This window comes from Synchiropus splendidus, chromosome 17 (assembly GCF_027744825.2).
Source record: "Synchiropus splendidus isolate RoL2022-P1 chromosome 17, RoL_Sspl_1.0, whole genome shotgun sequence".
Lineage (NCBI taxonomy): Eukaryota > Metazoa > Chordata > Actinopteri > Syngnathiformes > Callionymidae > Synchiropus > Synchiropus splendidus.
In genome coordinates, this window is record NC_071350.1 from 8,808,294 (window position 1) to 8,825,056 (window position 16,763).

Genomic DNA, 16,763 nt, shown 5'->3' on the forward strand with positions numbered 1-16,763 from the left:
AATTTAGTTACACATTTGGTCATTTAGAGCATGAGGATGTATTGCGACATACAACACTAAAAGAGAAGGGCTCCACTTTCAGATTTTTATCTAGTTGGCTTCTTGCAGCAGACACAGTCTGCGGTGACCTTCAGGGATTGTCTGCCTCTTATGCTAATGTGCAAGTGCAGAAGTCTGAAGCCAACTCTTCTTAAAGTCTCATCGGGCGATATAGAAGTGTGGGCTGCAAATTGTATTTTATTTACGTTAAAGTCGACCAAGTGCAAACCTGGTATAATGTGTGGATCTGATTTCTTATTTTGTTGGTGAAAATATTCCACCGGTGAGTTCCAGTTCCACACAATCCACTTTTGTAATCGCTCTCTTTCTGTACGGCTTGCTTCAGTAAGTGCGTTTTGCATGTGTGCACACAGTAGTGAGGTAGTGCATGCCTTCTTCCTGTGCGCCCCCTCGGGACCTGGTCGTCGTCTTTTGTTAATCCTGGTGAGAGCAGATATGTGCCCTTGGCCCCTCCCACTGTGACCTACAGGTGCCTGAGGCAGCCAGAAAGTTGAGCAGTACAGTTCTGCTCCTTCACTCGACTGTGATGTTATCTGGGATCATAGTAACAGCACATTAACCATTCAAGCACAAACGATTCATTTTTAAGTCCCACTGGTATTTTGATTAACACATAGAGAAATATATTGCAAAAACACAGTGTCTGGAAAAGCTTTTTTTTTGTCTAGAATTTTCTTTACTTTGGAATTCGTCCATATAGTGCAAGTTTGGAGCAGATTTAAAAGAAAGTCAGACAGAAACTGGCAGTGAAATCACATATATTGCTGAGAGCTGTGCAGCCGGAACACATGTAGCCACAGAAGGTATTTAATCATGAGGCTGCTGTGAATGTCAGCAAGCAAAATTGGAGATGTTTTACGCTGTGGGCCGTGCATTTTCAACCACTTGTGGGACCTCATTATGCAGATAACACAACAGGTCATTATCATTACACTCAGGAACCACACAGAGGAAAAACAACAAGGCAGACTCTCTTTAACTGCGCTACTTCTATCAGTGTCATCCAGGCTTGAAAAGGAAAACTTGTCCACTTCTAAACCATACACAAATAGAAAATCACTCCGGCTCCGACGCAGCCAAGTGATTAATGGCTGCTGAGCACTCTGCCTGAAATCACACTGGAGAGACTCTGGTTCACCAAACACCAGGAATTCCTCCTGAGGATGTCCAGTAAAGTCAATATATTATTACACAGCAGCAGGGAGGACCAAGAAAGGAAGTGTGAGGATTGAGGGGCAGGGGGAGGAACACAGAGAGGCATTCGATTAAGTTGACATTCACATAGCTAAACCAAGGCAGACACTTCCACTTGGATGCATTCATTTTTCTAAATAACGCCAAGACGGTGACATAAATTAATGGCGAGGTAAAAGCCACCCTGGAAGTAAAACCGCTAGGTCATAGAACATCATCTTGACATTTTCACTTCAGTTAAGAGAATAAAATAGCCCGTTCATGTGCAAGACAGAGAGGGAGCGGAAGCGCACAGCCATTTTTAATCACTCAACCAGAAGCAGCAACATAAAGTCAAGAAGATCTGTTCACTACACAGGATATCCTGGAGGAGCAGTCCGGGTGGAATACACAGTCCAATATCAGCGCAAGGCCTGTCCATCACAAGAGAGGCTACACAATAAACAGGCTCAAACGATATAGACTAACCTATAAGCAGATGGAACCCAGAAACATGAAGCGTGATCATGTGTCATTTCTGAGGAAGAGCTTCACCTCCTCACACTAGCAAGTGCACTGCGGCTACTCTCATTGCTTGATGCAAGTGAAGGAAAAATAAAGTCATATTTATTTTAGCAGTTCTGGTTAATGCTTCTGTAGAAGCGTATATGCCAGCACTGGACCAGACGCAATAGCCACTCCATCACATGTTCACGTCAATGGCACAAACAAAGTCAACGTAGAATGGCTGGGGAAGTCATACATTTACAGACCACCTACCAACTTTTTTAGAAACATGTTTCTATTACATTTTATCAAGGGGTGCACTGACAATTGAGACTCACCCATTTTAAGTTTCATTTAAAGTGTTTAGTCGAGCCGAAATATGCCCAACAACTTTAACTTTCATGGAAAATTGTGAATGGTTTTGCCTGGAATGATGGAAGAACCTTAGCATTTATGAGTGGAAACTGCTACTTACCCAAGCTGGATTAATGACACAAAAAAGAGGGAAGTTTATTGGCGTTCCTATCCGGCACTACTTCAATCATCAATCTCAAAGAGATGCTTGACCTGCACTTTTTTTCGCTTAATGTGATCCCACAGCAGGGAGACTGCAGCCTGATGTACAGATATACGACTGATGTTTAGCTGGGAATAGTCTGACTCACCTTATGAATGCATAGACCTTGACTATACTCAAAAAGAGAGTATCTTTAACACATCAGAATATAAAATATGGACAAGTCCTTAACCACCTCAAATACTTTTTTTATGATGTGTAAGAAAATATTGACATGATCAAATATTGGGAAACTGAATTGAACATTTGAACAGAACCTGTTCAGAACTGAACATTTTTGCTGAAATATCACAAAGTTGATTGTGTGATATTGTCTGTAACATCGATATTTAATACATAAATATTTGGATATGCAACAGGTTTTCTTTCTGTTTTGTTGATTAAATCCCTTGTTGGACTCTGAAATTTAACTGAAAGTCTAACTGGACTGATCTCACAACTTGTTTTCAATTAATATTGTACTGTATTATCAGATTTTCTCCCTTAAAATTATGGCTCTTGTTAACAAATATTACTATGTGTTGCTGAACTTACATTATCTCTCTCTATATAGCAATGTATCATAACCTTTTATTCACCTTTTTTGTTTCTTTACCTTATTTTTGATTATTTATTTTTTCAGCCCATGGGCTACTCCCTTGGTCACACCTTCACTGTGGTTCATAAAAGTTAAACACGCGGGTGAACAGCTGACCCGCATCAACGTATACACTGGCTGATGTCTCCATATGTACGGGTTAATGCTACAGACTTCCAAAACAACAGTCCTGAGTAAAGTCATGGCCACAGCTCGGATTTTCAATGTTTAAACGACTTCTACGTTCACATTCAATTGAGACAATAAATCAGCCTGTAAAAAAACGACCTGCCTTGCGACTGTCGTGACCTTACCAGCAGCAGCTACCCTATAAATCACAGTAAGCTGTAATTTTCAATATCTGAGAAATGATTACACTGAGCATCTGTCAGCTATTTTAATGACCACCTCTGCACTTAGGACCTCTGCATAACCGTTTCACCATCTCTGTCTTTGCTGTAAACGTGTCTCCTGAGTGATGCGGCGGTTGCTTGGTCTGTCACACTCAGTTTTCATCCGAGCTTTTAAAAATATCCAGAGGTCTGCTGACCTTGACTCCCAAGGCCCTTACACTCATTTTGACTTTCTTTGCTTTTGTTTCCTCCTATTGTTCTGATCCCGAGCAGAGACAGAAAATAAAAATCAGACCCAGAAATTAAACTCAACAACACAAGCCAAAACACAGCAGAGACCATGACGTCAGCCCCCGGTGGAGGCGCTGGTATACTACACTCTCAGAGTCAAAGATGATCATCCCCTCATAGGTATGCCACTTTAAGAATGTGACACAATCTGAGAGTTACTTCATATTCTCGCTCTGGAAGTGATCCATCCTTTAATTCAACTTCTTTCAGAAAAGCATTTAGCACATGTGCTTCTAGTTATCCTTTCAATGAAGAATGGACAAAGGCTGCTTAAATAAGCCACACAAACAGCAGGACCTCAAGATGAAGGGCAGCTTACTTGTCAAGCCAGAGGTGACTCTTTGCTTTTCATAACTATTATAAACATACTATTGCCATCAGCGACTTTGAGTGATTTGAAGCCAATCCACAAAAAAGTTAAGCAAACATCTGCTTAGTCTGCGAAAACCTCCATAGTTGACGCACAGGCATAAATTAGACCCTGTTATGTACAATATGATTTAAGAGTTCAAGCTCCCAAGGCGACGCTCCAATACATCCTTCGTTACTCGACGCTTAGTATCCAGTTTCTCTAGTGACAAATATGAGTTACTGTGGTCTACCCAACAAAGAGATTTGAGATTCACTTGTTACTGTGAAATCTAAGTGGAAGGCTGAGGCATATTCAGATATGTGGCGAGTAAAACATATTTGTATCAGTTTTGAAACACAGCGGACACAGCGATGCCAGTTAAAAGTTTAAGGGTTCAGAAAAAATGAGGGGTTGGTGTTTAGGTAAAATACACTCTTAAAAGTCTGCGTTGTAAGAGAAAGAGTGCCATTATATTTGACACCACTTGAGTCCTACCACCGTCTTATGCTTTCTCACCAATATCTTCATCCAAAAAGCTGCACAGACATTTGTCATCACGAAGCCCTGGTCCTAGCTCCCTGGCCCTCAAGTAGTCTGTAGGTGTGACTTGTGCATGTGAATGGTAGTTTGTATGCGAGTGCACCGTGATCGGCCAGTGGCGACCTGATCGGGGTGTACCCTGCATCTGCCCCAATGCATCTGGGACAGCCTCCACCAACCCTGCGACCACCCTCAGGGAATAAGCAGTTGAACCGGAATGAATAACTGAGTGTATTGTCAACGCCTTTTTTCATGATTATTTTTGGCCCGTAGTGCAGTGTTTAATTGTCAGCTTGTGTTTTCCTGCACAATTGAAAGAAATGGCTGAATAAAAAGTCTTTATTGCCAACTCAATGAATTTGACTAGGCATAACAACAAAAAAAAGATACATATTAGTGAATACATTTTGTAGTTAAAACAATTCTCTTTAATGGCTGAAACGTGTTCGAATGAGTAACCACATGCTACTTGACGCTCTAAAATACTGCATTGGCACACTGTGACTCAAAAGTCAGAAGACTGATTTGTTGTAAAGCCTACAAGCAACAACAGTGAGAACATAAATCTTGTCAGTCCAATGTCTTTTGTGTGGTTTAAAATATTGTTTGATCCACTTTTAAGAGAAAAGCTCATAAATATTCATTTAGACAGTATTGCACAGTGAAAAAAACACAGCCTGAATAATGATTCTTGGATAGAACCAAGAAACACTACTCCTCTGCATTAAAAAAAAGCCTTAAAATTGCAGTTAAACAACTTAAAAAAAAGGTTTTTGTTGGATAATAGAGTGACATGTTATGAGATCATATGTTTTGAAAGTAAGGAAAGCTGAAGTCAGTATCCTAAATTATCATCGACTTGGACACAAGGCTGGAATGGTAGATTTAAAATACAGAAGTGTGTTTCCATCTCCTCTGTCCACATGGATGTGGTTTAAGCTGTTGCATCTGTGAAACAATACTCTTTTCTTTAGCACTCACAGGTTCCGTTAATTCAAGATGGCTGGCATCCTCTCACATTAACGTTTGGTACCAGCTGCAGTAGCAGACAATTTTCTAAGAGCTGCTGTCTGAATACTCTTCCGACCTTGAGCTATTCCGATTGCTTGTTAATAGAATTGTTATTATCGTGATCTACACGCAGAGTAGGGATCAGAAATAAAAGATAATAGAAGGAAGAGGTTGTATAGCTTTAGATTTTTAATGACTGGGCTCTGCTCTCAATCAAACAGGGAACATCTGGTTCACATCTTTCTGGTTCTCCCCAAAGGAACCACTGTGCGCTCGGAACTCCACGGGGCAAAATGTGGCTGCAACATGTTGTTCGACAAACATCTCTGATAGGATGATGAGCCAAACACTCGTCCTCCTTCAGTGCATTGATTAAAACAAAATAAAAATCTGACTCTGTAGTATGTGAAAGCTAAAGAAGAGCAATGAAAAAAAGCATTAGAGTGATATAAAATCTGACTCGAAGTGCAAGTTTTTTAGACCAGGTCAACAGTCGAAATGCAAAAAAAAAAGCCACAGAGGTGCAGCAGTTGAGCAACACACTGAAGACATTCAGCTTCACCTAAAAGATGTGGTATGTGAAGTCATCTGAAAACAGTGTGGAGATTCATCACAGGGCGAAAGTGTTTACATGGGAGAAAACCAGGTCAGGACAATTACTGTTGAACAGAGGCCCACGAGTGCAACAAGCGCCTAAATTAACATCAGGGTTCGATGTGCAGCCCGTCATAATTGACCGTCTGCATGCTTATCCAACCAAACCAATCCCATGCCACCTCACTTATCCCCATTGGCTGCCTCATTCCGACACTTTAATCCAAGCGTTTTTGTACACTTTGAGGGTCTGGCTGGTTGCTTTCCATCTTCTCACACATCATTTTGCCGTGTGTATGTGCCGCCTGTCGGGGCCTCAGGGGTCATAAACATGTGAAGGGGGGTGAAGCCTTGTTAGAGCACTTGCCCTCAATCAGAAACACCCACGGTCATGTTGTGTATCTTCATGCCAAACAGCAGATGAGTTTATTTTTAGTTTCGGCATAATGGTGTGACTTCTCAAAACGATGAGTGCTGGGAGGTTCAACATCCTTGTGAGTCTCCGCAGCTGCTGTCATGAGATGATCACATACAGGGGAGGTATCCATGTGCTGTCCTATATTGTCAGGTCTCTAAAATTGCTGAGCTATATCAGTGTTTTTATGCGTGACATGGATTGAATTTGCCCGAGTCAGCAAGAACCCGATGACTTCTTATTTCTCTTTTCTGTATTGACATAATAGTTTGATTTTATTGTCGATATATATTCCATAATACATGATAATAGAAGATCATGAGATTATTTATTGACATACAGATTTGATTATAAGTGACTGAATTCATTGTAGAAACTGAAAATATGGGCAATGAAGATACTGTAACTGAGGAGGATGTTTGTGGCTACGACTCACTTATGGGGATATACCTGCACATAGCTTTGAGTTTAGGAGTTAAAAATGTATAGTGCTAAGAACAGCAACACAATTTGAACTTTTAACAAACTATGACAAGAAATTGGTCTAGCTTGAAGGACATCATTATAAGAACTGCAAAAAAGGTCATTTAAAAAATGTCATGTCATTTCAATAAAACCGTACCAATGTTAAGAAGCTCTAAAACCTTCTTCAAACTTCTATGTTTGAATAGGACGTGATGGGATGAAGAGGAACGCAACACAAAATTATTTTGTCACGACACAAACCACACCATCAGCAGAACAGCTGCCTCTGCTCTCACTCACACGGGGCGCTTTCTCAGCATGATGATGTCACGACCAGACTAGTAGCAACAGGATTTGGAACGTCCATATTTACCATCTTTCACAGGTACTTTGAACGCATCCATTTTATAGAGTTTCGCAGGGGAAATCACAAGGCCCCACATCCACAGTTATTAGCCTTGCAGCTGATTATAGCACATTCACCGCTTCCCCTATTGAAGAGGCTCTTGTATGTCTGGAATGTGAATATGCGTGTGCAACACATACTTGAGCAATTATATCAATTCCGCACGTGACTGGATGCATAGTTACAGGACCATAACAGAAACAAATAATCATTTTATTTCAGAATGATTAAAGTGCACGTAACACTCGAAACTGCTGATGAAACTGACGACTCTGGCAGAGTTTCACATGGCTTCGCGGCTTACTAAGTCAACAATATGTCAACACTGTGTCAACATTTCGTGTTGCTCGGCAAATGTGTTGTACATTGAGGCACCAGTGTGAGGCCCGAGTTTGGCCAAATTCAGCGTGAACCACTAAACATTTTTAGAATCATTATGACTTACGTATTCATTTATCTTATTGCCTATTTAAAGCATTTTCCTCTCTAAGGGGTTGAATGAGGCTAACACTTCATCTTACATATCGCCCCATAAAATATATTTAAAAATTATTCTTTATTTTTACATCATATTTTATGATTACATTTATTCTGAAAGGAACAATGGCGCATTTCCAAAGACTAAAAATTGCAATCGAATTTTAAAACTAAGGAGAAAAAACATTAAGATCTTGCATGTATGACACACTCCGCTAGAAAAAAGATCTTGACTGTGTCACATTAACCTGGGCTTGTGCAGGCAAACCACCGTGGGCGCTCTCTAATCCTGTGTGTGTGTGTTTGCGTGCAAACTAGTATTGCTATACTTAACACACCTCTTGTGGGGACCTTTTGCTATTTGGGTCCTTTTGTGGGGTCCTTTTACCGATCACCACGAGGTTAAGCCTCAATTTTCAAGATTAAAACTTCAAAATAACTGGGCTATTATAATTGAATTGAAGTTTGGTGAAGGCCCTGGTTAAAGTAAGCCATTTGTTTTGGAAGGTTGTGTTTAAGGGGTGAGGGTGGGGAAAACATGAAAGTCAGTGAAATGTCCCCACAAAACATAAAAAAATAATTGTGTGCGAGTATGTGCATTTGGGCCCTGGGACTCCTGCTTTTGTAATGATGACAAAGTTTGTGATGCCACGGATGAGTGCTGTGTTTGACTTGGCCGAGCCGGTCTACTTACTCTCGCTCTTTCTCTGTGAGTCTATCAGTAATGGTGTCCTTAATGGAGGAGCGTGAGCCCTTGTGAATGACTGGATACCGAAGAGGGATCTGCAGGAAGCACGAGATCATCAGGACCAGGTGTGCCGTGTACCCGAGAGCAACTGCCACACTCCCGTCGTCTTTTGCTGCAGAAGACATAAAAGAAACACACCATTGACTAAAATTGAACAAAAGAGTCTTAAGCCAACATCAATAAGCCTGTACAATCCACATTTACTTTTCTATTGCACTAGCTATAACGGGAATGTATGTTAAAGGAGCAACACAATGGTTTAACATCTGAAAGTCCTTTCACTGCCGCATCCCAATAATGAAAGCATTTTCAAGTATGGACCTGCAGCCAGCAGCATCACCTCCAGGCGTAACTGGAGAACCCTGACAACCTGCAAGGCTGAGCTGACAAGTAAAGTCTGAATTGTATGACAACACTGATGGTCACTTTGACTCTGAGATGGATTAGGACTTCAACTAGCCCTGACCCTGGTCTTAAATGTGAAACATCTACTGCCGTAGGGCTGCTGGACGGCCACTTCAGCCGATCTTCAGACAGTTCTGGACTTGATCAGGATTCATTTAGGAAAGACCTCACGCAAATTGGACACAGGGTCAGCAATGTGTCAAAATGGAGGTATTAGCTGCAACCGCCTTCCGAAGAGCTTCCTGTTAGATGGCTTCAAGCAGGACAGACGTGCGTCAGAGGATTCTTGGCTGCTGTCACAACACAGCAACTGCATTTTAAAAACCACAATGCAAATAAAGAAAGAATGAACACATGTTCACTGTATCCACAGCAAGCTTGTTTATTCACTTCTCTGTGTCCCTTTGTGCAGCTTTGGGAACAAGCACATGTCACCTTAGGGGAAGAACGAATGGTTGCAGATACAAATGTACAGCAACAGGTAGGGGTGACCAGCAAAGAGCTATACACTTTTCAGCCGAAATAGAGGAGAGTAGGGAGACATTTGTGCAGACAGGTTGCTGCAACTATGGTCCTCCTCCAGATAACAACATCTGGACATTGTGTCTATCATTTTCAATGCTGCAAATAAAACAACTGATGCATCAACGGAGCCATATTGTTTTGCAAAAATTTACAATACTTTGCTATTCTCCTTCAAACATCTAGTGTGCATTTTTTCACCAAGTTTGTTACTTATTTGCAGACAGTTTTACATGCCCATTCAGACCAAAACGTGTTGCTCCAAAAACATGGACACTTTAATTCCTGAAATAAAAAATGATCCCAATCTTTCTATTGACGCAAAATTGATGCGACAATTACGTTATTATACAATTTAAATATTCTATTATGTGGTTTTGATGATGAAATGCATATTTTTGTAGGTTGCTGTGCTGTATCCAAGCACAGCAATAGTTTAGCCTAATTAAATTTGATGGACGTGACAATTACGCTTTTAGAACATGTGAAGCGATGATCTCATCAGCTTCAAGATCATACCGGCTAAATTGCATAGCTACCGACATTTAAGTGGGGATAATCACCAAGACAAATGTGTTTGATCAGTGGACTGGAACCATGACACACACACACACACACACACACACACACACAACATGGAGGAAATTACCTTGGAAGTCTTCAGAGTTTGGCAGTTTCACTCCGCAGATAACATAATCCGACTGAGTTGCCTGTGGATGTAAATAACAGGTTTCGATGTAAAGACGATGATCAGACAAGAAATCTTTCATTCCAAGTGTTTAGTCTGGTGGTGTACATTTAAGGGAAAAAATTCTTTGGCCAAATCATTTGGAGAAAACGTTTCAGAAGAATACAATGAAATACTTTCATACCGTATTATCCGGACTATAGGCCGCAACTTTTTTCCCTGCAGCTAATACGGCTAATGTATGGATTTTTAAAGGCTAAAGAGCGTCATGATGCCAAAAATATTGGACCTTGTCACATTAAACAGATGAAATCACAGACGTTTTATTTACCATTAAACCAAGGTTTAGACAAGAAGCAGTAGCTGAGACCAGCTGTGGTGGCATAACTTTGGACACAAGGACAAAAACAGCGTATTTTGAGCACTTTATTGTCAATAAAAGATGTGAGGAGTTCATGATACACATTCAGAACATGAAACAGTTTGTTTCATTTGTCAGCCTCGATGCTGGACCCCATTTTCAAAATTTGTTTAGAAGTGCTCCTCGTGCATTTTTAAGCACCACTGACCGTTCTACGGTGCAGACAGCACCACTGCACCCGCGGCTTATCGACCAGTGTGGCTAGTGTTGTAGTCAAGACCACATCAGCCAAGACATCATCGAGAGTGGAGAGTATTGAGACCGAGACAAGACTGAGGTATTTGGAGATGAAGACTAAGAAAAGACTGAGACATTTAGAGGTCGAGACCGAGACAAATCCTAGAGAGTATATACTGTAAGTCTAAATCTGATTCACAAATGAGGTGCACACATTGGTGAACCAATCAGGTGTCAGCTGAAGCAAGCTGCACCAGTCTTGATTGGACTTGAGACCAAGACCAAACTCGAGTACTACAACACTAAGTGCGCCTTTGTATGAGCAAGCGCTCTTATTCCTTCTTAAATTTAGTGGGTGTGGCCAATATTCTGATGCGCTCTATAGTCCGGAATTTATGGTAGTCGTTTACAAAAAATAAACATACTGACTGACAGGCTGAGATCTACCAAAAACTTACCGCATTTATTGGGTAGATGTATGAAAGCTCAGAGAGAAGCTGACGACATCGGAAGGTGAGCTGGGCATTGGACTTAAGGAACTGCTCCCTAGAGGTTCAAATCAGACAAAGATGACACAAATTGATATTAACAATTGCTCAGAATCCATTATTAACACTAGAGTGTCAACAAAGTTGAGATTACAGTCAAAGGAAGGGAGGAACTTGAAAGAATCCAAGCTGAAAGACTAGTGACGGGGGAAAGAGCAAATGCTTAAAGCAATACAAAAAACACTTTTTATTGATACAATAGTTGTGAAATTACAGGAACTTTTCACATCTTAACATCTCAGGCATCAAAACTAAATGTATACGATCAGACTCAGGATCTGTTTGGAGAGTTGACATAAGTGCAAGCAGAGATTGTTTTGGCTTGAAAACAAACTATTGTGCATGGCTGGCTATTAAACAGATGTAAATGTCAAAGTTCATTTTCTGTCTTTGTCCGATGTCGGACTATTAAGATCTCCAGTTTACTACCTCTGATTACAGGGCTCATCTCCGACAAACAAACCTGTATCAAGGGTTTTAAATGAAACAGGCTGTCGACAGGCCAAGACAAAGCAAAGGAGAATTTTCGTACAAGATTCTTTACAAACACAAATAGTGTGAGCCGCAAAACATCCCGTGGCTTTGAACGAAGCTCTGTGGGAGGCAGGGTGGAGGGTGTCATCACATGCCAAATCAGTATCATTGAGCAACATATTGGCTCAGCCCCGAGCGATGTCTAGCTAGCTGATGGGGAGAAGATGCAGGGCCACACGTCTCCGCGGCATAAATAAAAGCAATAGATAATTGATGGTTAAAATACCTCTTGGCTGTGCATTCCTTATGAAGCCTGGTTAAAGAATCTTTCTCCTCCGTCAGAGTCTCATGTTGAGCCGTGAATGATTCCTCTGTCAGAGACAAAAACAAACAGGGTAAATTATTAGGGGTAGGTGTGTGTCTGTGTGTACTTGTACTTCTATTTTTGTGAGGTATGAGTTTTTAACCAACAGAGTGAGGACATTTTTGCAAAGTGCTGACATTTGGCCAGTACTCACTTTGTTATTCTGAGGGTTAAAATTTCAAAATAAGCAAGTCATTATAATTGGGTTTTAGTTTGGTTAAGAGTAAATGTTAAGTTCAGCCACTTTTTTTTGGATGGTGAGGTTTTGGGTGAGAGGGTAGGGATAGCATTATGTCAATGAGCGGTCCTCACTAAGATAGAGAGACAATCATGTGTGAGCATGTGATTCTGCTGTGATGTGTTCTGCTGAACTTGAACAAGCAATGTTTTCTTGTGATCCAGAGTTAGACTTAAAATCAAACTGTTGTTTTGAAAACAATGTCCTTTTCACACCAGACAGCACATGATGACAGGATTCACCTGGATCCATAAATACAGATCAGAGCAATTAAATAAAAAAATCTGACAGATAAGGAACGGCACAGAAACAGCCCGCGGAAGCACCAAAACCACAGCACTGGCAAGCTTACAATCGCTGAGTATTGTATAAACTTTGGAGCTGAGATATCTAATTTATATGAGACAAAATATTTCTCCGAGGCTATACTTGCCTCACATTCGGTTTCACAACAACAACAAAAAAAAAAAAAGAACAAACAAAAGCCTTCTTGTATGATGTCTGCAGTTCTGTTCGTTCAAACAGTAAAGTGTTCTTCAGAGCTTTCATGTCCATTTTACACCAATGGCCAAGAAATGAAGTAGAAAAGCATGAGCATCAGGTGCAACAGCTGGGCCATTGTATCAGCCTGAGGTAATGAGGAGCACGAGGGAATCAACGCTCTGTGTGCCAAAAATCACAAAATGGTCAGCCTTATGTTCCGCCTGTGAACATAAACACCGATGAGGTTCTCAGAATGAATTTCTCCCAAAGGCCACCAGCTTCATTCTGTGTGACGTGAAAGCGAAGGGTCATATATGATAAAGAGCTTCGGAGTCGAGTCGCAACTTCTGTTCATCAGGAACACTTGTCAAACGGCGCACTCTTGGAAACTGTACTCACATCCTCCAGTAAGGAGTTAATAGAACATCGAAAGGCATTTTCATCAAGAGGCCATGATGGATTAAGCACGTGAATGACCAACACTAGCATGTGTGTCATACAGCAACAGTTGAAACAGAGTATGGTTGGGCCATCAAAGGAAACCATTTTTTTATGTATTGTAAATTCCAGACTACAGAGCGCACCAGAATATTAGCCGCACCCACTAAATTTAAGAAGGAAACTGGACTGTGTTCACACATAAGCTGCACCAGTCTATAAACCGTGGTGCAGTGGTGCTGTCTGCGCCGCAGAAAGATCAGTGGTGCTCAAAAATGCATGAGGATCACTTCTAAACTGGTTTTGAAAACAGAGTCCAGCAAGGAGACTGACTCTGAAATGTTCTGAACTTGAATCATGAACTCGTCACATCTTTTATTGACATTAAAGTGCTCAAAATGCGCTGTTTTCACCCGCGTGTCCAAAGCTGTGCTTTGGTCACATGGTTTTGGTCACATATCAAAGCTGGTCTCAGCTGCTGCATCTCGTATCCGGTCCTTGGCTCTGTTGGCAGAGCTGCGGACATACGGTTGAAAACAGCACATTTTGAGCACTTTAAGGTAAATTAAATGAGATGAGGCTCAATATTTTGGCAGCATGACGCTCTTCAGCCTGTAAAAATCCATATATTAGCTGCATCATTGTATAAGCTGCATGGTTCAGGCCACAGGAAAAAAGCAGCTTATAGTACAGAAATTACGGTATTTATTTTCATTTTATTTACTTTTGAAATTTCCTTTTTTGCGATTGATATACATTTAAGAATATTGTTCTACAAGGCCACAGATACCTCATTATTAAGCGTAAATCCACTCTCAAGGCATTTCAGGGGTGTTCTTAACTGATAGACTCCAGTCGTCTGGTGACAAGAGACAAACTCCGCCGCAAATCATTCATCGAGCCGCGGCTCAACAAGTAGCATACGTGACTGCTTTGAGAAAATGTATCAGCTCAAGCCTTTTCGGCACAGATGCAACTCCACTTCAATCAAATCCAATGACAGACGCAAGTCATGAACTATCAGATTATTCCCTTAACTACGTGAGGGGGTCCTGTGTTACAACACATAACTCATCCCTGCTTTCTGCTCAAACTGGCATCATGTGGGTGGACGCGCTGGAAGGCAGTGAGATGTAAAAGAACAGATGCTTGAGGAAGTATCTCCATCAGATTATCAAAGGAATGGCAGATCATCCTCTCAGTGCTTTCATGTAATGCCGAGCTTGGCCCTATCTGTTCCACCATCCATCTTTTATTCCTTCCATTCCTGAAACCTGCTACTATGCTATACTTGCTAAGACATATACTGTGGAGGCATTTCAAGACAGTACATGCTGGACAACTTCTTAACAACTCAATTACCATCTTAACAGGCAGTAAAGAAGTATATACCTGTATATATATATATATATATATATATTTTTTTTTTTTTTTTTTTTTTTCCACTTTAATGTTACCTAGCTTCTTTACTATTAAGTGGTGTTAAGAGATGTCCTCTGATTTACACACTTACACTTACATTTAAGTGATCAAACGTAAACGTAATTCTAGATTGCTAAGAGAGCGTGTGAAAAAGTTACTTCACCAAACGTAACAAATGGCAGTCTTCGGGTTGGACGGAGGGAAATTAGGGGGGAAATTATGACAAGAGTGTGACCCCACCAAGCCTATTAATTCTAAGTGGGAGGAAAGAAACGACACATCTGTGAGAGGCTTTTCAAAAAACTGCGGTCATGGTCACATGTTGTCTGTTATGGATTGTGTGTGTTTGTGGGAGAAGTGAAAAGTCAACAACTTCCCTGCTTCTATGATTTCACCACTATTAAATCAGCAGGGATTAAGCAACTCGCTGTTAAACTGTCGTCACGATAAGACTGAGTGCTGATGCTCTTTTGGTGTCTTTAAAAACGTAAAGAAGGAACACATGCGGCAACAACGACGAGCGCTCAACAGGAATCAGTCATTCACAAGGCATAATAGCCCCTTCACAAGTATGCAGTATTCAACTTTCATCTCCAGCGTCTGGTTCTTATGCTCACATCTGTGATGGCCCTCACTGTATGTTTTTTTTTTTTTTTTTTTCAGGGCTTTACAGGGCCTGTGTGTTTTGAAAGAGGCCAGCTTCAGTAGATAACAGTTATTTGTTAATGGCCCTGTGGCTGCGTGGGAGATGGCGAGACCACATGGTAATAGATAAAGACGGGATCCTATAGTTAAGAAAACACTGACATAAATTTTTTACATCAACGATTGACCAATGATCTGCATTTTAACCATCAATAAAACCTGGTGAAAAGTATGATTCTAATAAATCAGAGAATGCGTTACAAATTTGAACAAAATTAAACTATGCAATCTAATAGAATTTGGAACAATAAACAAACCAGTCTCATCTCCACCTCTGCAGATTTGTACCTTTCAACAGGATAATTAATTACCTCCATTGCAGTGTTTTGAAACTATATTTAAGGTACAATTGATAAAACCTCCATAAATCTCGGGAATGAAAACAATATGGTTCCAATCCAAATATAATCAGACAGAAAATCAGCTGCAGAATTCAATTCTATAAACACTTATGTTGGAGAGCGTTCAGTCTGTAATTGGGGTCAGGACATTTCCGACAGCGCAACACATGAACATGGACAGGCAGTGCTTCAGAGCACTGGTATTTGGCTTCTTCTTAAGGGATATGAGAATATATCACCTGATGTTGGCATTCATCTTTGCAGCTATAGCATTTGGAATATATGTTTTGGTACCCTGCCCCCTTTTTGAACTAGGATTTTCCCATCACTTTCCTAATAAGCACCTGTCCAGTTTGGAAGACGGCCATGAAAGAAAAGCAGGCAGGGACGGAGCACTCCGGGTTCCCATGGCTATAGACGCAGTGGTGACAGATAAAGAGGACAGGGATTAGAAACCAATTTTTTAGGATTGCAGGACAAAGGGAAATTTGCCCTCGACCTTTTTAGTGTTGTGTTACTGAGTGAGATTGTGTCACTCTGAATGCATGTGCAAATCTAAGTTAAGCTGGTCATCACCAATCCCCTGACCAGTCACTCAGAGCGATCGCCCCAGCCAAACAACAATCTGTTTGGCCTTCAGAGGAAAACCAGAAATATAATTTTGATAATGCCCGAATGAATGAAGCAAATAGAGAAGAACTATGGTTCATATGAGAAGAAAGTGATTCAAGAAAAAAGGTGCACTGCTCTGCACCAAACAATAATATTGACACCGTCTTAGTCGGCTATATCTATATTGAATACATAGATACTTGGATATGCTGCTGTATTTGTGATGCGTTTAATATTAGTGTCTTCTCTGTGTACTCTGTTTCTCTGTGTATTTTGGCTGAAAATGTAACTGCACTGACGTCACAACATGGATGCACATAATATATTGTATTATCAGAATATCCCCTGCTGAACCAACAGCATTGCAATATATCACAAT

The 16,763-nt window shown here is 40.8% G+C and overlaps 1 protein-coding gene across 1 annotated transcript in view; it reads right to left on the reverse strand.

Annotated features, from left to right (window-relative positions):
- uvrag (UV radiation resistance associated gene) overlaps positions 1–16,763 on the reverse strand; it is a 59,126-nt gene that overhangs the window by 27,209 nt on the left and 15,154 nt on the right. Inside the window, exons 9-12 of the mRNA XM_053846797.1 lie at positions 12,068–12,152; positions 11,218–11,305; positions 10,123–10,183; positions 8,493–8,658 (exon numbers count right to left, since the gene is read on the reverse strand). Of these exons, the coding sequence (XP_053702772.1) occupies positions 8,493–8,658; positions 10,123–10,183; positions 11,218–11,305; positions 12,068–12,152 (400 nt within the window). The remainder of the gene's footprint in view (positions 1–8,492; positions 8,659–10,122; positions 10,184–11,217; positions 11,306–12,067; positions 12,153–16,763) is intronic.